We start from the raw sequence: 23,233 nt of genomic DNA, 5'->3' as shown, positions 1-23,233 counted from the left end.
GACCTCATTGCAGCCTTTCAGTACCTGAAGGGAACTTACTCCCAGGAGGGGAGTAAACTCTTCGAAAGGGCTGACAATAGCAGGACACGGGGAAATGGTTTTAAGTTAAAAGAGGGAAGATTTAGGTTGGATGTTAGGGGGAAGTTCTTCACTAGGAGAGTGGTGAGGCCCTGGAACAGGCTGCCCAGGGAGGTTGTGGATGCCCCGTCCTTGGAGGTGTTCAAGACCAGGTTGGACGGGGCCCTGGGCAACCTGATCTAGTAAAGGTGTATGTTTGGTGGCCCTGCCAGGCAGGGGGGTTGGAACTACATGATCCTTGAGGTCCCTTCCAACCCGGGTCATTCTGTGATTCTGTGATTCTGAGGGGAAATGGCCTCAATTTGCACCAGGCTATGTTTAGGTTGGATATCAGGGAAAACTTCTTTACAGAAAGGGTTGTTATGCACTGGAATATGCTCCCCAGGGAGGTGTTTGAGGTCTCTTCAAGGTCCCTTCCAACCCAAACCGCACTATAATTCTTAGTCTATGATCGCTCTGCACAGTGTCTGCAGTCCTCCACTCCTGCAGGCGGCGCTGCAGGCAGGGTTCTACCGGAAGTTCCCGCCTGCCCAGCGCTCTCCCGGCCTCCCCTCGTGTCCGGTGACCCCGTCCCTCCCCTCTCTCAGGCGGCGGTGTGAGCGCGTCATGGCCGCCTCGAAGCCCGTGGAGGTGCCGGGCGGCGGCGGCGGCCCCGGTACGGGTCTGTCCCGCTGGCAGCTGGCGTTGGTGCTGGGGGCTCCCATCCTGCTGGGTGCCGGCGCTGTCTACCTGTGGGGGCGGCGAACGGCCCGCCGAGGCGGGAAGGGCGCGAGCGAGCGGAAGACCCCAGAGGGGCGGGCGAGCCCCGGCCCCTACGGGAGCGGAGCGCAGCCCGATGGGCCCGGCCATGAGGACATGGTGAGCGTGTGCTGCCCCCGGAGCGAGGCCCATCCTGCTACGGGGCCGTTGGGGCGGGGGGAGGGGACGGGAGTCGCGCCTAACGGCCGGGCCGGGGTCAGTGTTAATAGAGATGCTGTCAGAGCTTCGTTTATCCCGCTGTGAATGACTTGGCTGAGGGTTTCCAGGTAAAATTGCCCTAGAGTTGAAGGGCGACTTGGAAATCAAAGTCCAAATCAGATGCGTGGCTCCCTTGCATAGCTGTGGAAGGTATTTCTGTCGTGTGCTTTCAGATGTGCTGTGACACTCGTGTTTGTGCTGAGGGGAAGTTGTGACTGCTAAACACACCTACAGTGTTGGATTTGGAGTCTGCTGGAGTAGGAGAGTAATCAGTGCTTTTATTTTTTCTTGTGTTGAAGTTCTTGTTTGCATGCAGGAGCTGGTTTTAAACTCGGCTGACTGGAGCTAGCTTAGAGCCACACTGACATTGTGAAGTAAATCCCATTATGGTATTCCTGTAGCTTTTTTTTCCCCATCTCCTTCTTGTATATGTCCCACAGAGTATCGTCTGTGCTGATCAGTGTGAAAACTGTTGAGGAGGTATGAAGAGGTAATTTTTAACCCTTAGCACTTCAGTGATAATGTTATGCAAGTGGTGGAACACAGAGCAGTGGTGGAGAAGGTGAGAGCTTTGCGGATAGGCCATGATAGAACTGCAGGGAGCTGTAAAACCTTTTGTCCTGGAGGCGGTCACTTGGATGTAAGGATTTGTTCAGAGCAAGTGATGCACAGGGGACTTTCTGTTGGACTCCGTGCATCCGAGAGTGAGTATATGGTTGAATGGTGCGACCCAGAGTACCTTGATGAGTGTCACTGTGTAGTGCAACAAAATGATGACAGTTACTTAGGAAAGCAGAAGATGGTATCAGATTTGCCTGATTATATATGACAATGCTGGTCTAAATATGGCTGCTGCAGAACAATTAATGTGGCAGCTGCTTCCCTTTGTGTGTGGGAAGGGTTGCCTTCCTGTTCATCACATCCAAAGACATCATGTCACATAGATGTCATGTTTCCATATACATTTTCTTAGTTATAGATACTATGCAGCTGAAGCTTTTGTTTTACCTGCTGCAGTAGCCTCTCATTTTTCTCTGGGTTGTGTCTGTGTTACAGGAACCTCCTGGCATAGATGTAGTGGCCAATTGTGACTGGCATCGTGTTGGCAGAAGCCCTTAGCACAGGTGCTATACTGGGAAAAGCTCAGAGACTCCCGACATTGCTTCTTTTATAAGCTTAGCTCCTCAACAGTACAGTGAGCTGGTATGCTCCTATCACTTAAACACTGGTGATAAAAATGTACCTATGGATGTTCTGATAAAGGTCGGAAAACCAAAGTTGTCATTGAGACTCATAGTTTGGGTGGAACGTGTTGTAACTACTCAGTGACAGTCATTGATTTTTAGATGCTCCGCTTTGTGGGGAAATAGGACACGGGGAAATGGTTTTAAGTTAAAAGAGGGAAGATTTAGGTTGGATGTTAGGGGGAAGTTCTTCACTAGGAGAGTGGTTAGGCCCTGGAACAGGCTGCCCAGGGAGGTTGTGGATGCCCCGTCCTTGGAGGTGTTCAAGGCCAGGTTGGACGGGGCCCTGGGCAACCTGATCTAGTAAAGGTGTATGTTTGGTGGCCCTGCCAGGCAGGGGGGTTGGAACTACATGATCCTTGAGGTCCCTTCCAACCCGGGTCATTCTGTGATTCTGTGAAATTGGCATGACTTAAAGTTGTTGGAGAAGAACTACGCTTTGCATTTATTGCATTGGTTCATACTCAATTGATCTGTGTTCTTTACTTATTCTGTGGTAACTTCTTAACAAGTTTGTCCTCCCTGTGTGAGAACAGTGCAGGCTGGTTAGTCAGAGGGTAACGTGTTGGATGTTTCAGTATCTTTTTTTTTCCATCTAAGTTGAAATAATTTCTTTAACAAATCTGTGATGGACCATATCTCACCCATTCACTGTTTCATCAGGTTTGTAGACTAACCTTATGCTTGAGGTGAGATTCTTGAGCTGTTCCATCTGTTTCTGCGTCATCGTGTGTCCCGGTGGCGCAGTGGTAGAAGTGCCGCGTTGCAACACTGGGGCCTGAGTTCGAATCTCCCTGTGGCACAAGTGGTAGAAGTGCCGCTCTGCTACACAGAGGCTTGAATCCCAGGGGGTTGGACTCGATGATCTCTAAGGTCCCTTCCAACCCGCACGAGAGTATTACTTATTACCTATATTGTCTGTAGCAGGCAGAGCTGTTTCTGTCCACAGCTGGACTTTGCTGTTATGCACGTTTTTGCTCAACGTTTTCCTCTGAGCTGGCTGTGCTCAGTGCTGGGTGAACGTGTCCAAGCTCGTTGGCTTGTGTGATGCCACATATCAGGATCAACAGCCAGAAAGTATGGCTCCTTTCCAGGATCTATTTTAATAGCCCTTGATGAATGTTACCTGTCTCAGCGCTGAAACGTTAAATCACTGTAGGAAAGAATTATCAGCCTTTGTCTAGATATATTTATTTGGTACTTTTTCAGAATTAATCTAAGCAAAAAGTGCAAGAAGTCGTGTCTGTTGTATTGTGCACCTATTGTATCAAAGGTCTTATCAACCTATTGTAAGTCCGGTGTTTCGTGGCAGCTGTAGGAGACAGGTGTAGGAAATCCAAATGTGTGTGTAAGAGCAGTGGAGCATTTGCTGGACTCCTGGCAGCTTGGGCAGCTCTTATTCATGGTAGGCGTGGACGACACTCATTTAAAAGGAAGGTGACAGATGAAGAGCATTGAACAGGCTGCCCAGGGGGGTTGTGGAGTCTCCTTCTCTGGAGATATTCAAGACCCACCTGAACACCTACCTGTGTGACGTGGTGTAGGGAGCCTGCTTTGGCAGGGGGGTTGGACTCCATGATCTCTAGAGGTCCCTTCCAACCCTTACAATTCTGTGATTCTGTGACCAAATGTGCTGTAAGTTTGAACTTGATTGTTTGTAATACGTCCTAGTTAGGGCTCTGAATTTGTAGCTTAGTTTTGTGGGATGATTGTTTGATTATTCTCCTATTTTTTTTATTGCTAAGGAAAGTTTTAAAACCATTTATGCTCAGTTAAAACCTTTCAGTGTGGTTCTGAGATAAGACTTGGAGTGAACATCAGTAAAAAAACAAAGAGGGTTGGGGGGGGGGGGAAGAAAGATGGTATTGAGTAGTAGTGACAACAATGCTTTTTTGGTGCCTGATTGTATCAAAAGGACCCTCTTGCTTGGAGAGGAAGAAAGAAGTGTATTACCACGGTTTCTTTGGAAGCCAGTGAATTGAGATGGGTGGCTGGAGTATTCGGCCCCTTTTTCCATGTTGTCTGTTAGCAAGGGGCTCATACAAATCATACAAATCCTTTTCAGCCAAAAGAAAATACTGAAACATGCCACTGTAAACTCCTGCCATCATTGGCTGGCAGCAGGTTTCTCATCCCGCTTTAAAAAACAATGTCCCTCCAACCTAACCAAACTTGTGATTCATTTGTATCAGCATTGCCGGAGGTTGCTGTGCTTCCCTCGTGCAGCTGCCTGTTGCCGTGAAGTGGCTGCTGTTTGCATGGCAGATTCCGAACAGTTTGAGGAGAGCACGTTTGCTGAGGTCAGAGTAATAGTTAACAGACATTGGCCTATGCTGCCTGGTCTTTAGAAAGCTCGGAATCTGCTTATTTAGTTAGCTAGATAACTGATCGCTTCTCAAATACACAAGTGTCCTTTGGCTTGAAGTCTTGGTTTTAAGACTTGTAGTGAACAGCTTCTGCAAGCAGACCTCAATACAGAGATGGGGTTGTTTTTTTGTTGTTTTTATCAAGTAACTTCAGAGTTGTATTGTGAATTTGTATTGTATAATTCTACTCCAGAGGAGATGCGTTAGCAAAAGTTACTGTAATTGCTGCTTTTATTTTGGCATCTGTGGGCGCTGTCCTTTGGCTATGTGCTGAGAACACCCAGGAAACTCCTACATTCTCTATGTCTGCACCGTGAGTGTCAACCTGGGATCTCTTTGCTGATATAATAGTATTATCTAATGTCTTTTGATGGGATCGAGTGTCACAGGTGAGAATGAGATAAAGTTCCCTTCTTGTTAAGTTGGGAGTAGAAGGAAGCCTTGTGGTTTATAAGCTCTGGGGCTTTGAGACATAAATGCATCGTTTTTTAAAAATGTTATTGCACATTTTGTATGATGTGTGTATGGGATTTGTTTTACAGACTCATAGAATGACCCGGGTTGGAAGGGACCTCAAGGATCATGTAGTTCCAACCCCCCTGCCTGGCAGGGCCACCAAACATACACATTTACTAGATCAGGTTGCCCAGGGCCCCGTCCAACCTGGTCTTGAACACCTCCAAGGACGGGGCATCCACAACCTCACTGGGCAGCCTGTTCCAGGGCCTAACCACTCTCCTAGTGAAGAACTTCCCCTTAACATCCAACCTAAATCTTCCCTCTTTTAACTTAAAACCATTTCCCCGTGTCCTGCTATTGTCAGCCCTTTCGAAGAGTTTACTCCCCTCCTGGGAGTAAGTTCCCTTCAGGTATTGAAAGGCTGCAATGAGGTCACCCCGCAACCTTCTCTTCTCCAGGCTGAACAAACCTAACTCCCTCATCCTGTCCTCATAGGGGAGGTGCTCCAGCCCCCTGATCATCTTCGTGGCCCTCCTCTGGACCCTTTCCAAAATCTCCATGTCTTTTTTGTACTGATGGCTCCACACCTGGACACAGTACTCCAGATGGGGCCTCACAAGAGCAGAGTAGAGAGGGACGATCACCTCCCTATCCCTGCTGACCACCCCTCTCCTGATGGAGCCCAGGATCCCATTTGCTTTCCAAGCTGCCAGAGCACACTGCTGGCTTTTTTGTGCGTATGGGATGTTTAACAACTGTTTTTCATATAAATCACTATCAGATTTATTCATTATGCAGAGCTGTATCAGCTCTAACATGGCGGCTATTTGGGAACGGTACACTGTGTGCATAGAGAGGGCTATGGCAGAATAACGTGACAAAGGTTGCAGAGATGCAACCATTCATGAGTTAGGAATCACGCTTCAGGCAGTACAAGAAGAAAGTTTGTTTCTTTCTTGCGTGGGCATTATTAGTTACTATTACACTGCAGTATGTTGTTCTCTGACTCAGGCCCCTCCACCGCCAAATTACTTGCCTCATTTAATGCATGGGGTGGTGAGTGATCACTGAGTTGGCATTTCCTTGTGGCTTACTGTATGTTCTTTGGCTTTACTGATAATAAGCAAGCCTTGTTCTGGTCACAGCTACTGATTTTGAAGGGGTTTCCCTTTGGCATCAGGCCCATATTCTCCAAGTTCCCCCATCCCTCAGTACAAAAAAGACATAAAGATTTTGGAAAGGGTCCAGAGGAGGGCCACGAGGATGATCAGGGGGCTGGAGCACCTCCCCTATGAGGACAGGCTGAGGGAGTTGGGTATGTTCAGCCTAGACCTCATTGCAGCCTTTCAATACCTGAAGGGAACTTACTCCCAGGAGGGGAGTAAACTCTTCGAAAGGGCTGATAATAGCAGGACTAGGGGAAATGGTTTGAAGTTAAAAGAGGGAAGATTTAGGTTGGATGTTAAGGGGAAGTTCTTCACTAGGAGAGTGGTTAGGCCCTGGAACAGGCTGCCCAGGGAGGTTGTGGATGCCCCGTCCTTGGAGGTGTTCAAGACCAGGTTGGACGGGGCCCTGGGCAACCTGATCTAGTAAAGGTGTATGTTTGGTGGCCCTGCCAGGCAGGGGGGTTGGAACTACATGATCCTTGAGGTCCCTTCCAACCCGGGTCATTCTGTGATTCTGTGAAGAGAAGGAAGAGTTGTAGAAAGAGCCATACTTGGAATGTACATGAAATAAGTATAACCTTCCCTTCAGGTTTAGGTCTTATTTTAGAAGTAAAAATTTATCATAAATACAATTCTTTGGTTTCCGTAGAAATATTTGCATTCCAATTCTAGTTTGTGTATCCACACAGATGAATCCACACAGATGAAAGCAATGGGTGGAAAGGGGTACAATCAATCATCTTTTACCAACTGGAATTTAAATCACTAAAATAAAAACTTAGAGAAATGCAGATTCTTTTGTTCCATGAGCAGTGGACATGGCACAGATGGCATTCCTGTAAGCCTAGTGACTGGTGAGGTGTTACTGAAGAGCTTTGCTGGCAGTAGGGATATTGAAGAGATACTCTTCCTTATATGGTTTCACTGGTAAGTCTCTTCAGGAGTATATCCTGGGTATAGTTGGTGATGCTGGCAGTGAATGAGGGTCACGATGAGAGACAAGTATGGTCAAAGAAGTACGACATTTATGGTTGCCAGCAGGCCCTAAATGATCTTTTCAGTGTGTATGATTCAGCGAGTGAGAACTAGTAGATCCTGCAGCTGTTGTTTAAGGCATTACTGTCCTTGGTTTTGTATACTTTACCCTCTTCCTCAGAGGGGTTGATCAAATGGCATGTGTGCTCAAACATCTGTTCCAGTCTGGTAGGCCAGCCTGAACTGACCCACTGTACTTACTGCTGAAGGTAGGCCAGGGAAGGGAAGTATAGATGAACATTAGGATCTTTTTCAGCTCTGTATGTGTTGAATATGAGTCACAGCCCTTTGATTAAAGGGGAGCTTTTTACGTATGATTCACTGTAAACTATGTTTATGATAACCGGTCTGTAAATCTGGGATTTACATGTGCAGGTAGCAGTGCTTGTTTCCTCGCAAATGCAGGTGATAAACAGGCTGCACACAACTTAGAGATTCATTTAGCAAGGTCTGGATAGCCCAAAGTTTTCCATCATCTGCTAAGAATGACAGAACTGTGATGGTTCAGCACTTTCTATTAGTGGATGGATGAGCAGGTTGTGTAAGGCTGTGAAGTTAATTAACCCAGTGGAAGAGAAACAAAGCAGTTGAGTTTTTCCAGAAAGTGTTTTTCTTAGTTTGAGCGAGCTGGGATTGTTCAGCCTGGAGAAGAGGAGGCTCAGGGGAAACCTTATAGCTCTCTGTAACTTCCTGAAGGGGGGTTGTAGTGAGCTGGGGGTTGGCCTCTTCTCTTGTGTAATCAGTGATAGAACTAGAGGGAATGGTTTTAAGCTGCGCCAGGGGAGATTCAGGCTGGACATTAGGAAGTATTACTTCTTGGAACGGGTAGTCAGGCATTGGAATGCACTGCACAGGGAGGTGGTGGAGTCACCGACCATGGGAGTGTTCAAGAAACATTTGGATGTTGTGTTGAGGAATATGATTTAGCTGGGAAGTATTGGTGATGGTTGGACTAGATGATCTTCTAGGTCTTTTCCAGCCTTGATAATTCTGTGATTCTGTAGTTCATGTTCTACTGAGTCAACTCAGATCTCACAGGCTGTATGTATTTCAGTAGAAAACTTTTCTTATTTGAATTGCTTTGAGAGCTTTGTGGTTTTCACACACTTGTCTTTGGAGAAATATCTCTCAATTTCAACAGTAAATCTCATTGGTTCTTCTGATCACCAGTCACAGGAGATTAAAACTCATCTAGCTTTCCAAAGAGAAATCACTGTATTGTTAAATACCGTTGTAGTGAATTTTCTTAGAAGCTTGTCTGCTGTTTCACATGGTTGCACCTGAAATATTATTTGTTTTTTTTTTCCCCCAATGAAACAGAAGGGAGGTTTTCAGAAGTCCAGGCTATAATTCAACACTGGCCTCCATTTTATATATCTGAAGATGAGCCTTTAAGCGCCTTGCTTGTGAGGAGCAAAGCTTTTCTTACTCAAATTGACTGATCAATTTGTTTTTCCATTTTTTTCTTTCAGAGCCCTCTTGATAGAGCCCAAGCAGCCAAGAACAAAGGAAACAAGTATTTTAAAGCTGGAAGATATGAGCAAGCCATTCAGTGTTATACTGAGGCTATCAGCCTGTGTCCTCCTGAGAGAAATCTTGATCTTTCTACCTTCTACCAAAATAGAGCTGCTGCCTATGAACAGCTGGTAAGAAAGTAGTGAATTATATGTTTATTCTGAAAAGTTGAATTTTAAATTACGTGTATTGTCACTTTAGTCCACTGAAAGATCCCAAGTGCTGATACGGGCTGTGTTCACAAGATGCCATTGCTTGTAGCTGTTTTTCTTTTGTTCGTCATACTTTTCCACATACAACTAAAAATATCTTCTCTTAACTGGAGTCTGTCTTAGGTGATCCTTAAGTATCCCTCTCTTATAAGACAGGGTTTTAATTTCTTACCCTCTGGAATAACTTTCTCTTTTACTTGTTAGTTTTGTTTCTCTTTACAAGACCATTGCTTTAGCTGTTGAGTGAAAGGCCAGATATTTCAGAGGATGCCACTTCAAAAATGAAATATCACAGTGCATCTACTAAAGCCCAAGCTCTTAATTTTGCACTCGTGGAAGTAATTACTTGGTAGCTGTGTGTATGTGATATTAGTTTTTAGAAATCAGCTAGCATTTATTTATTTTTTTAATTATGATCTCAGTAGATTTGCTTCTAAGGTCGTGTTGGTAAACTGTATAAAGGAATGGGAAAATTGGCTATATGTGGTCTGGAGTATCAAGTTAGAGACTGAATGATTTAAGAAATCAAGGCTTGAGCAGACTTTTTAGCAGGATCTGTGGCAAGAGAACAAGGGACATGGCTTCAAGCCCAGGGAGGCTAGATTTAGGTCAGATAAAAGGGAAAAATCTTTTACAGTGGGGGTGATGAGGCATTGAAACAAGTTGTCTAGTGATGTGATTGGCGCCCCATCCCTGGAGACATTCAAGGCGAGGCTGGATCAGCCCCTGAACAACCTGATGTAGGTGTGCATGTTCATTGCAGGGGAGCTGGACTAGATGGCCCTCTCCTTCCGACTTGTAAGGATTCTCTGATAGAGAATGGATACAACTGTTCTTGTTTAATGGAGTACCACTTATAATGCTAATTCATGCCATAATTAATGATTGACTAAATAATATATGTGGTTCTTTTTCAGTCATTAGAAAAGCCTCTTTTGACCATTAATTTTGAATCATAGAATGGTTTCGGTTGGAGGGGCCCTTTAAGATCACCTAGTTCCAGCCCTCTGCTATAGGCAGGGATACCTCCCTCTAGACCAGGTTGCTCAGAGCCCCATCCAGCCTGACCTTGAATGCTTCCAGGGAGGGGGGGGCGTTCATAACCTCACAGAAGATGTGTGTTTTTAGTTTTTAATAGTCATAGCCAGTTCTACATACACACTTATCATTCCTTTATAGTGTGTTGTGAATTGCAATATCAAATAAAAAGCAAACAAACAAAAACAAAAATTGAGTGAAGACACACAAAAACTAACAGTTTTAGTACTTTGTTAAACTTGTCTGGTGATTTTCATCGTGTTTTCACCTTTTTTCTTCTCTTGTTTGTGTACCAGTCTTTCAGTTCCAGTGTCACTTCCCACAAGTATCTGCATCAAGTCATTATCTTCTTCCATATGCTTTGTACAAAAACTGTCTGGTTTCATTTTTCTGTAGGAATTCCTTTTCAGTTTTGTGGCTCTTCTGGTGCAGGTGGCTTCCAGTGGCGCCTGGCAATTTCTTACTGAGAAACTTGCAGAAATAGAAGCAAGCAGGTAGAACCAGAGCCCTGGGAACTGCAGCTACTGTTAGGTGGGCATGACCCTGGAGTTGGTAGCAGAAAGCTAATGTCATGCAGCTGAGTAGGGCTTCTTTCATCATGTTTTTCTGCCCCACAGCAAAAATGGTCAGAAGTGGCCCAAGATTGTACAAAGGCTGTGGAGCTTAATCCTAAATATGTAAAAGCTCTCTTCAGACGTGCAAAGGCTCATGAGAAGCTAGACAATAAGAAGGAGTGTTTAGAAGGTGAGTGTCTCTTGATATGTATATGTAACGGTGCTCAGACACTTTGGAGATGATTAAACTTGCATAATTATTATTTTTTAAAATTATTGTAACTACAGTAGCCCCTAACTATTTTTAAATGTCATTTATAGTTACAACAAGTGCGTTTTGTTCTCTTTTAAGAAGAAACATTTAGGTCTGAAATAGCTCCTGCAAAATGGATCTTACTGTAGCCGCTTGGGGTATTCTCTGTCCAGGAAGCTCCCTACTTGTTGAAACAGAATTCATATAATGTGTTGTGTAGGTAACGCAGGCAAGGATCATTCTAATTCTGTGCGGTAATAAGGTTTCTTCCTTTTTAGAGAAACTGTACTGGTCCAGAAACAAGGTGTTTTCACACATAGAGGTGCTTAGCCATAGACAAGTGTTACAGCTGTTTAAATGCTTGTGGCAGGTGTAAAAGGCAAAACAGTTTCAGTAGCATTTCTGTCCTGATACGTAAGAGGTAGGCACATTAGAACAGATAAGAATAAAAATCCTTTTTTTATGTTAATGATGTGCATTTGGAAGAATCTGCTTTTTCCAGTTTAACTGGAAAATAAATAGGAAGAATCAATAGTAGCATTGCATTAATTAGAGGAAATAAAGATATTGTACCCTAAGAGTGCGTTTCACAATGTGGAGCATTATTGAGGCAGCAATGGGTTAACATTCTCAGAGGCTCTGTGTGAATGAAAGTGATATGAGTTAGCACTTCAAATGTGCTAGCAAGATGCTTCTTGTAAAGCTGTTTCTTTCCCATGGTACAGAGGTAGGCAGAAAAAGATGGAAATATAATACAGGAAGATATCTTAAGAGCTGAGAAAGGAATGAGGTATGATTGAACAAAAAGTGAAGTTTAAAAGCAGAAATTTATGTAGAGAATGGTGACCAGTCCCAGAAGATAAGCTGTTTTGATTCTTTTAAGATGCACAAGTTATTAACTTAATTTTCTTCATTTTCTGTTATTACAGGACATGTGTTAGTTTGAGGGTAACTCATTGTATTAGTGGCACATTTCAGTTTTTTGTAACTATCAGAATTGGTCGATAATCTCTATTTTTATATTATTTCCTAGATGTCACTGCAGTCTGCATTTTAGAAGCCTTTCAAAACCAGCAGAGTATGTTATTAGCTGATAAAGTTCTCAAACTCCTTGGAAAAGAAAAGGCCAAAGAGAAATACAAGGTAAGGCTTGTGATGCTGCTGACAAATGCTGATTTCTGACTGTTGAAATGTTGTTTGTTGGCATTCTGATAACAGTTGCAAGTTGGTCGCTGCCTTCACAAAGCTAATATGTTACCATTGTTGTTTTCTGGGTTCTGACCAAACAGCTTGAAACCTTTGTGGGGAAGAAGGGCTTATTTCTAACAATCAGGTTGTTTCCTTGTAATGTTCAAAATTATGATGGTGTTCAAGAGACACTCCTAAGCTGATGTGCTGCCTTACCTGGGTTTTTCTGGGCTCGGATGATAACGGATGTTAGAACAACAGCAGTCAAATGTTCAGTTGCACATCAGGTGTTAGGAAAGTTTATGAACAATAAATAAAAACAAATACAAAACTTTGATATGTAGCGACTAGCTTAAAATGAGAAGGATGATAATAGAGGAGGTTTTACTCCTAGGTTGTTATTCTTGGCTTTGTAGATAGAAATTTCATGCAGGAAGGATTAGGTCAACCATGGAATTTCTGGGTTTTAGAAAGTGGCTAAATAATATTGTTGGGTTTGGTTTTGTTCTTAAAAAAGCCAAAAAACATCGCTGAAAAGAAATGATGTAGAGCAAAATCTCACCTTTATATTCATGGTCAGACTTGCTGATTCTGACTTAAGAAATATGATTCCATCTCCCACAGGTTATTTGCAACAGTCCCTGTTCTTCTGAGTCAGTTATGTAAATGGATGCTTATGCTTGTACTTTTCTGTTTGGACACAGATTTCTTTGCATGAATGTTTGGAAACTGCAGCAACAGGAATTGTGGAAGTATAGAGTTAGCCAGGAAGAGTCATTTTAAGTGGCCTTAGGTTGGGACATACATTAAATTATATTGGCTTGTTTGTGACTGCAGTTTACCTACTGAAATCCACACTGACTTAGAGATGCTGAATTTCTTTTCTGTAGAAACTCACATAATTGTGTGACATCGAGGTAACAAAAAATAAATGGTACCTGTAGTAGAATAGTGGTAGCATCATAAAATGGATGTTCTCTCTGTCAGGATTATTATGACTGAACTTAATAGAGAAACAGAGAAGAGTGTATTCAGACTTCACCTGCAGGAGGGATCGAACTGTAATTCTCTTTTGCAAACTTCTTATGGCTGTACAAAGGATTTTGCGTCCAAGGTGTTATTTCTCATGATTCAGATAAAATAGTTGATGTCTGGGCCAAGCCCCAAGTAAGAATTAGGATATTACCATCTGATTTTACAGTCTAGTGAATTAACCTTGTATTTGTGTTTCAGAATCGTGAGCCTCTGATGCCCTCGCCACAGTTCATTAAATCCTATTTCAGTTCTTTTACGGATGATATCATCTCCCAACCTTTGCTTAAGGGTGAGAAATCAGATGAGGATAAGGATAAGGAGGGAGAAGCTTCCGAAGTAAAAGAAAAGTGAGTGTACAGTACAGTTGGAAATTGTTTGCTGTTAAAATTGTTTTTAGTGGTTTTGGTGTTCTTTTCAGTTTAACTTGCTGTTATGTTATAGTACCTGAGATCTGTGATAACAAAATAAACCTATGAAGTAAAATCAGTGTTAAAAAGGAAACTTTGGAGGGCTGTCTGACTAATTCCAAACTGTAAATGTCTTTGATCCCTTAAACAAAGAAAGTGCAAAATGGTGAAGACAAACTAAATATTTTCTAAAATACTGTTGTAGAGATTAAGAAAGAAGTAGAAAGTGCTGAAAGAAAGGAATAATTACATTACGCTAAAGGAGAATTCTGAAGGGAAAGAGCAAATCATCCTTTGGATTGAAAGGGAGAAGATGGGCTCAGAAAAAAAGCTGTCTATTGGTGAGAACTGAATAACAGCAACTGAGGCTGAAAGGATATTTATCTTTTTAGAATCAAATCGCTCATAAGCAAGTTTTGTTCTGACAAAGAAAAAGCATTAGTGCTTTTGCACTTGTTTGTTTTCTGAGTGAAGTTTGAGCGCTAGGTTAATGGGCCTTTGACTTATTGTGCTGCTTTCCAGTTGATATTCTGGAGGATAATCACTGCTATCAATATGGAGGCCATCACAAACAGCACAATGAATCTTTTAAATCAGGGTAGAATGGCCTGATATACAGGCAGATTCAGTGAATCCAGGGCATGAAGCTGAGAACAAAGCAGTATTTACTGTAATTTTTTAAATCTGAAATCCATTCTTCTGCATATAAACTGCGCATTGCTAGGTTCACATTTTTCTGACCTGGTGTACCATCTTAGGCCTTCTGTTTTGAAGTACAGATTCACATTGTCCTTAATGTGAAAAACATTCAAGGGACAAATGAAGCAAGTAGGTGGGGAAAAAAAAAAACTTCATTTCTTTCTTTCTGATGTTACTGTGGCATTTTATGTCTAAATTGTTTTGGATCTGTGGTGGTTCTGTCCAGGAATATTTGTTACTTTTAATGCTGGTGTTATTACTTAGTACAGCAGAAATTAGTGTGTAAGTTTTAAAGAAAAGTCTGAATTGAAATTGCAGTGTTCAGTGAATACAACTGTTCTTACATCATTTACAGCTCTGGCTATTTGAGAGCAAAACAATATATGGAAGAGGAGAACTATGACAAAATTATCAGTGAGTGCACAAAAGAAATTGAAGCAAAGGGAAAATACATGGCAGAAGCTTTGCTTCTGCGAGCTACTTTCTACTTACTTATTGGCAATGCAAATGCTGCCAAACCAGACCTAGATCAGGTCATCAGCATGGAAGATGCAAATGTGAAGGTAAGAAACTGTCACAGCTGGATTGAGGTTTGGGTTGAGAAAACATGTCTTGGATAATAAACTTGAAGTATAGCTCAGATTTTTCTTTATTTTTTCCAAGTTTTGAAGTGCTTTAATAGAAATGTTTTAGTGTCTCTTACTGTTCTGTCTTTTTTTTTCCCTTAGCATCTGTGCTAAGTGATAGAAACAAAAGAACAAAGGAAGCTGAATTAATTAGAGGCATACATAATCTGAAAATTAAGTTAATAAATAAGAAGACATTAATTACAGTTGTGTATTGAACTACTAAAAATGCTAGTTTATTTGTATGCATATGGAAATTATCTTTGAATTAATTTTTTGGGGGATGAAAATCAAATGAGGCGGAAGCATAGGGTGATATATTTGAAACTAGGCAAAGGAATTCAGTTGTTTTAGACTCAACGTGAAATTTATTCCTTCTTTAGTATGAATGTTATGTGTCTGTAGGAGAAAGCAGTCACTTGACAGCTTTAGTGTAATTGTAATGAAGTTCTAAACTGGGAGGAATGTTGGAGTGTTTAATACTTCTTGGAACTTGTTGTTTTACAGCTCCGAGCTAATGCTCTGATCAAACGAGGAAGTATGTATATGCAGCAGCAGCAACCTGCACTGTCCACTCAAGACTTTAACATGGCTGCTGATATTGATCCTCAAAATGCAGATGTTTACCACCATCGAGGACAAGTAAGAATCATTAGAGATTTTTGTCCCAGTACACAAGTGTTTCTGTGTGTACTAAAAGAATAGTAAAGAGCAGTACATAGGCACAGGCTGTGTATAGACAGTCTGAAATGTTTATGGTAGAAAAAGTTGAAGTCCTAATTTGGAACTATTGCACAGTAAACATGCATTCAGATCTGCAGGTTGAGGTTAGGAAGAAGCAGCTAATTGGTATAGGAGAAATGCAGAGCAACAGAAGTTCAGCCCTCTGTCAATACCAACTCTGACTTGAAACTATCAGAGTTTATATACACTTGAAACTATCAGAGCTTATATAAACTACTGTGTGAAGGGGCCCGATATGTCAGAGCAGTAGCTACACGGGGAAACTTTGTTAGAGCAGATGTAACCACCTGTTTCTGCTAACTCAGAGTCTGCCCTGGTACACAAAAGGCTTGCATCTGTTCATTTCATCCTTACTCACTTGACACTGCTGGGAGGACTACAACTGTGCTGATTGCTGTTGTAGGGGAAAATAAAATCATGCAGCCAAAGCTCAATTACAGTTAAAACTGACCAGTATTATGTGGGACAGCAAAAAGGGATTGTTTTAAAATAAGCTGGCAGCAAAAGGAGGACCGGAGATAACGTTGGTCTGTTACTTGGTGAGGGTGGTTGTCTCACAGATAGGGGCACAATTAAAGCATAGGCGTTCAGTGGTTTCTTTGCTGATGGTTTTAATAATGATGATGGTTTCTAGGACCCCAAAGCCCTGAGTTGGAGGTCCTTGACTGCAGTAATTCCAAGCCAACCCCAAACTTGTGCGCAGGGTTTGCTGTTCCAGCTGGGTGCATAGGATTCTGTGGGGCCCGATTAGGTTCACCCCAGGGTATTCCAAGAGCTGGATGATGTCATCATGAGACCTCTCTGAATTCGGTTTCAATGGTCTTGGACTTTGGAGAGATCCCGGTCAACTTGAAGCTGGTAGACTTTGCCCCAGTCTTTAAAAAGGCAAGAAAGAAGACCCTGGTAATTACAGGCCTATCGGTCTCACTTTGGTGCTTGGTAAAATTGTGGAGATTATTATCGGAGTTACTGGAAACAGCTGTAAGAGAGTGCAGTCATTGGTCACAGCCAACATGGGTACTTGAGGGAAAGCCTTGTTTCCCGAACTGAATCTCATAACGAAGTTACTCACTTAGCTGACCAGGGGAAGCCAGTAGGTGTGATCTTGTTGGATTTCAGCTAAGCTTTTTATACTGTTACTTGCTCACAGCTCATATTCAAAGGGTTGCAGTAAATATGATTATTAGATCAGGTTGATGGCCAGTCTCTAGTTGAGGTCCACAGGATGGTTTGGATACAGAACTAAGAGGTATACTTAGTTTGTGAACAACACTAAAATTGACTCCCTTGAGAGTAGAGTGGCCATGCCGATCTTAACAAACTAGAGGGTTAGGCAGTTGTGGAGTTTAACAAGAGCAAGTGCTGGATTCCACACCTGGGGATGCAGCAGCCCCGGATCTGTGTACAGACTGGGAAACAAGAAGCTGGAGAAACAGCCTCACAGAAAGGGCTCTTGGGGGTTCTGGCTGTCAGCATGCTGAATGTGATTCAGCAGCGTGCCCTGGCAGCCCAAAGGGCCAACCGTACCCTTGGGTGCATCACACCCAGCTCTGCCACCAGCTCTGCTCTGTGCTATGTGGCCTCTTTTGGAGGAATCAGAATATTAAAACACCAGTTGGGAAAGCCAAAATGTTTTGACATCCAGATAGTTCACAGGCATTAATTACAGTGAGGTAAAGTAACTTGAGAAAATATGGAAGAGTTTTGGAGACTGGACATTAAGCTCAAGCAATATTGGCAATACGCCAGTCTAAAATGAAGGTGTTCTCAGTCTCTACACATGAACGTTGCCTTTTTATGTATAAAGTCAATGTTTCATTGGTGGTCTTATTGTTTTATGACGGTAATTTATTTTTTTACTCATGGTTTTTGTAAATTTCTAGATCTAGAACTGAACTGTGGACAATATGAATAGCTGATGCTAATTGAATTATCACTTAAATGTACGAAGCACAGATTAAATACAGAAATAGGATTTTCTTTTATTCTGGCTAGCTGAAAATTCTGCTTGACCAAATTGAAGAGGCTGTGGAAGACTTTGATGAATGTATCCGATTGCGACCGGATTCTGCCTTGGCTCAAGCACAGAAATGTTTTGCTCTGGTAGGTAATGCACTGGTGTTACCTGGGTGCTTTTAAAGATTTCTTTTAAACATAACTTTGTTTCTCTGCTTTCTTCCAATTTTATGGAAAAAAAAAAAAAAAAAAAGCAATATATTCTAAGGCAAGAAAATAACAATCTTTTAGTTGGGATAAGGATTTACTATTATTTCACAATGTTCACTATTTAACAGTAGGTTGTCTTGCCTGTATTGTGATCGAGGAGCAGAAATTTGCACTCTATCACGCAAAGCTTTATTTAAGTCAGTGTTAAGTAAAATGTCGATCTTCAAGTAATTGGAAACAGTATTTCAAGCTGCGTGCAGAAATCTCCAGGGGACAGCTTTGCATGGTGTAAGAAAAGAACAGAACTAAGCTTGTAATTTCTAGGCTTTTGAAGTAGTGGGAGGCTTTTGGCAACTATTGAGTCTTGTGTATTCTTCCTCTCACCCTTTCTTCTGTTGTAGTCCATTCTGCTGGGGGCTCAGAAACATGGTAGATTCCTCAAAAGCAGGTTTGATAGGGTGTCACCTCCTAGAACTTGGAATTGTCATGACGCGTGCATCTCTTGGGGAAGTGAGTAGGTCTGATGAACTGTATTTTTCTTATTTTTTCTCTTTTTTCTATTTCCTTGAATAGTATCGCCAAGCGTATACAGGGAATAATCCTTTGCCTGTGCAAGTAGCTATGAAAGGCTTTGAAGATGTCATTAAAAAGTTCCCAAAGTGTGCTGAAGGCTACGCTCTTTATGCTCAGGTACATTTCACTCTTTCCTTTATAAAAACAGGTGCATTTTTGGGTGCCTTTTGTCTGGGATAACATACAGTTCTTGAAATAAAGATCTTTGAAAGTAAGTTCTGAGGTAATACACAATGCTTGGATTTATGGGTGTGGGTGTGCTGGGATGGAGGAAGTAGGCAGAATTGATACAGTCAGATGGTAAACAGTGAGAGTCAAAAGTGGTTATTAGGACGGAAAGGTCTGGAGAATATTTCCTATTGAATTCCTGCATGTATATGATAACTCATTTGATTAATGGCAGGGATTCTGTCTTTAATTTAGGAGTCATATGTGTACTAAGGTAGCAGAATAAAACTGCTACAAATTATCTACTCTGTTTGATCAAGGAGAATAAACTATCTATGTTTAAAGTATATTTGTAACAGAGAATGCAATTTATTCTTTAAGAAAACGTGCTGCTGATTGTGGTAGTATCAGATGTTTTTTTTTAAAGCAGGGGGGTGCTATGGAAGCATATATTTTTGATTCCTTTTTACCAGTTCAAATAAATAACTGAAGGAGAAATACATTTAAAAAGGAAGAAGTTGAGATGTGCATTTACGGACTTCTAAAATGACTTTTATTACTATCTTTACTTGCAGTACTCTTAACATGTTGCTTGGGGGGATCTCCCATTACAGATGGTACTGCAATCAGTAACTTCTGCACGTGAAAACTAGCAGCTTTCTTCTAAAAAGACTCTGTTTTGAAACTTAGTTGTGGTAACTGGAGTGCTTGGCCTGTTCTCTGATAAGAGAACTATATCCAATCTACTATTAGAATTAGTTTCTCTGAGAGGGCATGTTTTGATGATGTATTGATACATCGGTTTCTCTTTTGTTGCAGGCTCTAACTGATCAACAGCAGTTTGGCAAGGCTGATGAAATGTATGATAAATGCATTGACCTTGAACCAGACAATGCTACTACGTATGTTCATAAAGGGTATGTGTGAAGTTAGCAGTCCTTTGGGTCGGGGCAGTTGGCATATTTAGTGTAATCAATCCAAACTGAAGGTAGATGCTGAGAAGTTTAGCCAGAAGTGGCTTTGCAAAAACAACTTAGTGCTGTTGTTTCTACAGTCTCTCTTAACTGAACTGGAAATGAGATGGAAGTTTCAGTGAAGTTTCATTAATAATCATTCAATTGAGTATCTGCTTGAGGTGTAACTGACTGTTACTTTTAACTCCATCTTAATGTCTGCCATGTTCCACCCTTAAATGTGATCTGCGTTACTGAGAATATGTGAAGTTCTAAATTTTCTCTTTTCTTTTCAGTTTACTCCAGCTTCAATGGAAGCAAGATTTAGACAAAGGCTTAGAACTCATAAGCAAGGCCATTGAAATTGATAACAAATGTGATTTTGCATATGAAACCATGGGAACGATTGAAGTACAAAGGTAATAATGAAGCACAGTGTTAAAAATTCCAAGTTATCTTTTGAAATTACAGCAGTCCTTTAGCTTTTCCCCCAACCTTTCTTAAGATCATCTCCCAGTGCAGTGAGAGGCCAGTTCTTAACTGTTGTCCCAACTACTGTTCTATAACTCATGGGCAAAGCCTTGCTTATATTTGTGGCATAATTATGGTTTATGGTCTGGACAATTTCATACTTACTGGATAACATGTAGATGAGTCTGTGTGTTTAAATACATCCCTTCTGCATTTAAAATTACTTCATTCATCCTCATTATGCTTCCTACATATCTAATATAGTCCTTAAACATACCTTAATGGACTATTTGTATATGGGAGTCCTGACCTATACACCCAAACCTGACCGTTCGGGCTCAGAAAAGGTGCTGCAGGGATGCCAAAATTAATTTACCAGTCTTAATTGGATGATGTTTGGGTTTATTTCAGAGGTAATCTAGATAAAGCCATTGAAATGTTCAACAAAGCTATCAACCTGGCCAAATCTGAAATGGAGATGGCCCACCTCTACTCGCTCTGCGATGCTGCCTACGCCCAGACAGAAGTTGCAAAGAAGTACGGATTGAAACCACCAACACTGTAAAGACAAACACAAAGCAAACAAGAGGAGGAAATGACTTCACTTTAGAAGTTGCCCACTTCAGCCAGCCCTAGAGACGCTGTTGCAAACCATGTTGAATGGTGGAACTTAGTTTTTTCCCGTTCGTGGTGTTGTCATTTGCTACATCTGTTAAATGTTTAGGTGTTGTGGGAGTGGTTGTTCAAGAGAGTACGCAGTGTTGCATCTTGTTCTTTCTGCAGCAAGAACCTTAAAGAGATTTAAGGGGGAAAAAAAAGTTGCGGAGGAACAAATGGACGATACTTAGGCCATGCAAATAAAAACTTTATACTGGTTCATTTTGAGTGATTACGTTATGGGTGATTTTTGCTTTACTAAACAATATTACAGCATGTTTTTGTTTCTCCCCTGTTGATTTTAAAGGTAATACTAGTCAGTGCTGTAAAATAGGGTTCTCTTTTATATGCGATTAATCCTTGAGGGTTGATTTTAATTTTGCAAAAAGGAAAAAAAAAAACCAATTTACAAACTGTTTATTAACTGAGATTATTTTTTTTTTTAAGCCAGTAGCTGTGAAGAGAACTGTGTAAATATATGCAAGCATGAACCATCTTCCCTTCAAGCCCTTCCCGCCCTCTGCATTACAACTTAAAAATAGTCCTATGGCAGCTATTAGGGAATTCATTTGATAGTCCTTATCCTCACCCTAGAAAGCCCAGGTGTACTGTGTAGGAGAGCTGGTACAAAGGTTTCTTGGGGGAAGAGGTTAGGTAACACTACTTTAATGCAGATTTTACTGGAAGAGACGCCGTGTTCCTATGCAGCAATCTTTACTTGAATATGACGAGAAATTGTTCTGTAGGGTTCTGAGAGACTTTCAAGGATTGAAAGCACTGCTGGGAGTGGAGCTGCCAAGGTACGGTCATGCTTGCCTATGATCTTGTAATCTCTCTCTGTTGCCGAAACTTAACAGTTAATACAACTGTCTAAATTCTCTTCTTTGGTCCCTAGAGAATTCTGTGTTCTGCTCTATACCTTGTGATAGCCCTCTGCAGGAGTGAGTGAGATAAAGAACAAGGCATAGACTAAAACCTCAAATCATGGATGTAGAACCTTTGCTATTTTCCTTGTTCTTCAGGCCCTTTATTGTTTAAGATTACAGATACTGAACAAAAGAAGCAACTGTTTGGCAAATAGCACATTGGCAAGTTACTACTAGTATAAACACTTGTCCTCTAACTATGAACTTCACTGAGGGGTTCTCTGTTTCTTTGGGTTGATCACTCTGATGCCACAGTCAGTCTGTGGTGCCTCTCCCCAGGTTGATGTGGCTGGATAAAACTCATGAAAATAATTGATGCCACCTAGTTTATCATGCATTGATCTGGGCTTCTTCCCATCCTAAAATCATAATTTGCTTGTGCTGAATTTTCTAGTGTATTTCACCTCCTAAAGAAATGAAACAAACTGCCATCAAACTGTCCTGTTCTCTCCTTGTGACACTCCATAGCAGCAGCTTGTGTTTTCAACCTGACTTACCTTTCTCCCAGCAAAAAACAATTGAAATGGTGAACTGGAGATGCGGAGAGTCAATCTTTGTATTTTAGTAAGCTTACTAACGTGATCCGAAATCATAGTGTTGGCTTAGAATTGAAGGCACTGGAAGGTACCTGCAGCTGCTAAGGGCATTGCGTGCAACATCTTCCAGAACTTGGTATCTCTGCATCAGTTCCTGCATTTGTTCCTGAGAACAAAACTATGCCAGTCTGACCGAGTCGTCCTGTTCTCCCGAGGAGTTTCTATTTGCATGGCCTTATTTACATTGGCATTTTCACCTCTCCACCCTACCTTTACCCCGTTCCTGTCCCCACCAAACCAATTAAGGGAAAAAAGCATGTGCTGTCAAATACTAGCATTCCAAATCATCACAGACTCTTGCCTGTTCTTGAACTAGTTTGAAACTGCACTGAAAAGGATGCATTGTCTGTAATTCTTTTTGTAAATGACGTATCACCTGTAAACCAGAAAGAAAAATAAATATTACCTTCGAGTATCACTCTCTGACATGAATAAGAGCAGGTTTTGATGAAAGTTTTCTCTGCAGTGGTATTATCTGTGCTTATTTCGTGTCATTCCACATCTAGGAAGAATTAATAACTGACCTCATCTCTCACCTGAACTTTGAAGAAAAGATAAGGAGACACGGAATGAAGGAACCTTATCTCTGATTGCTACCTGCAGAGGTATGATCTGGAGGGCTGAAGATTACAGGGAGACAGGAGAACTGGGAATCTTGAGTAGCTGACACCCTCAGGCTCCTCCTGTCTATGGAAAAGGAATTCATTTCTTTAATGGCTGGGGCTGGTCTCTTCTCAGTGGTGACAGGACAAGGTGGAAATGGCCTCAAGTTGTGCCAGGGTAGTTTTAGGTTGGATATCAAGAACTTCTTTACAGAAAGGGTTGTTAAGCACTGGAATGGGCTCCACAGGGAGGTGGTTGAGTCACCATCCCTGGATGCGTTTAGAAACCATTTGGATGTGGTGCTCAGGGACATGATTTAGCAGAGGGTTGTTAGAGTTAGGGTACTATGGGTAGGTTGCTGTTGGACTGGATGATCTTTAAGGTCTTTTCCAACCTGAGCAATTATATGATGTAAGTGTGAGGTTTTGCTTTATGACAGGAATACACGTGAACCCACCTTGAAATGCTTTTTTGTTTGTTTTTTTAATAGAGGTCAAGGGCTGCTGTTGGAACAATTATTGCTGTTACTTAAAAAACAAAAACA

At 41.7% G+C, this 23,233-nt stretch overlaps 1 protein-coding gene across 2 annotated transcripts; it reads left to right on the top strand.

Annotated features, from left to right (window-relative positions):
* Positions 1-657: 657 nt before the first annotated feature.
* TOMM70 (translocase of outer mitochondrial membrane 70) lies at positions 658-22,504 on the top strand. Of its 2 annotated transcripts, none has more exons than XR_014938005.1 (12): positions 658-936; positions 8,778-8,951; positions 10,688-10,814; positions 11,911-12,020; positions 13,299-13,447; positions 14,562-14,769; positions 15,340-15,474; positions 17,460-17,679; positions 18,316-18,432; positions 19,303-19,400; positions 19,733-19,855; positions 20,319-20,786. XR_014938005.1 is itself a non-coding variant. In XM_015876918.2 (12 exons), exons 1-12 carry the CDS (start codon positions 685-687, stop codon positions 20,470-20,472), a joined length of 1,755 nt encoding a protein of 584 aa, XP_015732404.2. In that variant the 5' UTR covers positions 658-684; the 3' UTR covers positions 20,473-22,504. The 2 variants fall into 2 exon arrangements, 1 of the variants encoding a protein (XP_015732404.2); XM_015876918.2 differs by having other exon boundaries at positions 17,572-17,679; positions 20,319-22,504.
* The last annotated feature ends 729 nt before the right edge of the window (positions 22,505-23,233 follow it).

The sequence above is a fragment of the Coturnix japonica genome, chromosome 1 (assembly GCF_054131305.1).
Source record: "Coturnix japonica strain WE chromosome 1, WE-NBRP24, whole genome shotgun sequence".
Lineage (NCBI taxonomy): Eukaryota > Metazoa > Chordata > Aves > Galliformes > Phasianidae > Coturnix > Coturnix japonica.
This window is presented reverse-complemented; position numbering and strand designations above follow the sequence as displayed.

Bases quoted from the DNA above. Each gene is read 5' to 3' on its own strand.
- TOMM70 (XM_015876918.2), top strand. From the start codon at position 685: ATGGCCGCCTCGAAGCCCGTGGAGGTGCCGGGCGGCGGCGGCGGCCCC. The intron at 10,815-11,910 runs GTGAGTGTCTCT...ATTATTTCCTAG, and splicing joins TAAGAAGGAGTGTTTAGAAG to ATGTCACTGCAGTCTGCATT. The intron at 19,401-19,732 runs GTATGTGTGAAG...TTTTCTTTTCAG, and splicing joins ACTACGTATGTTCATAAAGG to TTTACTCCAGCTTCAATGGA.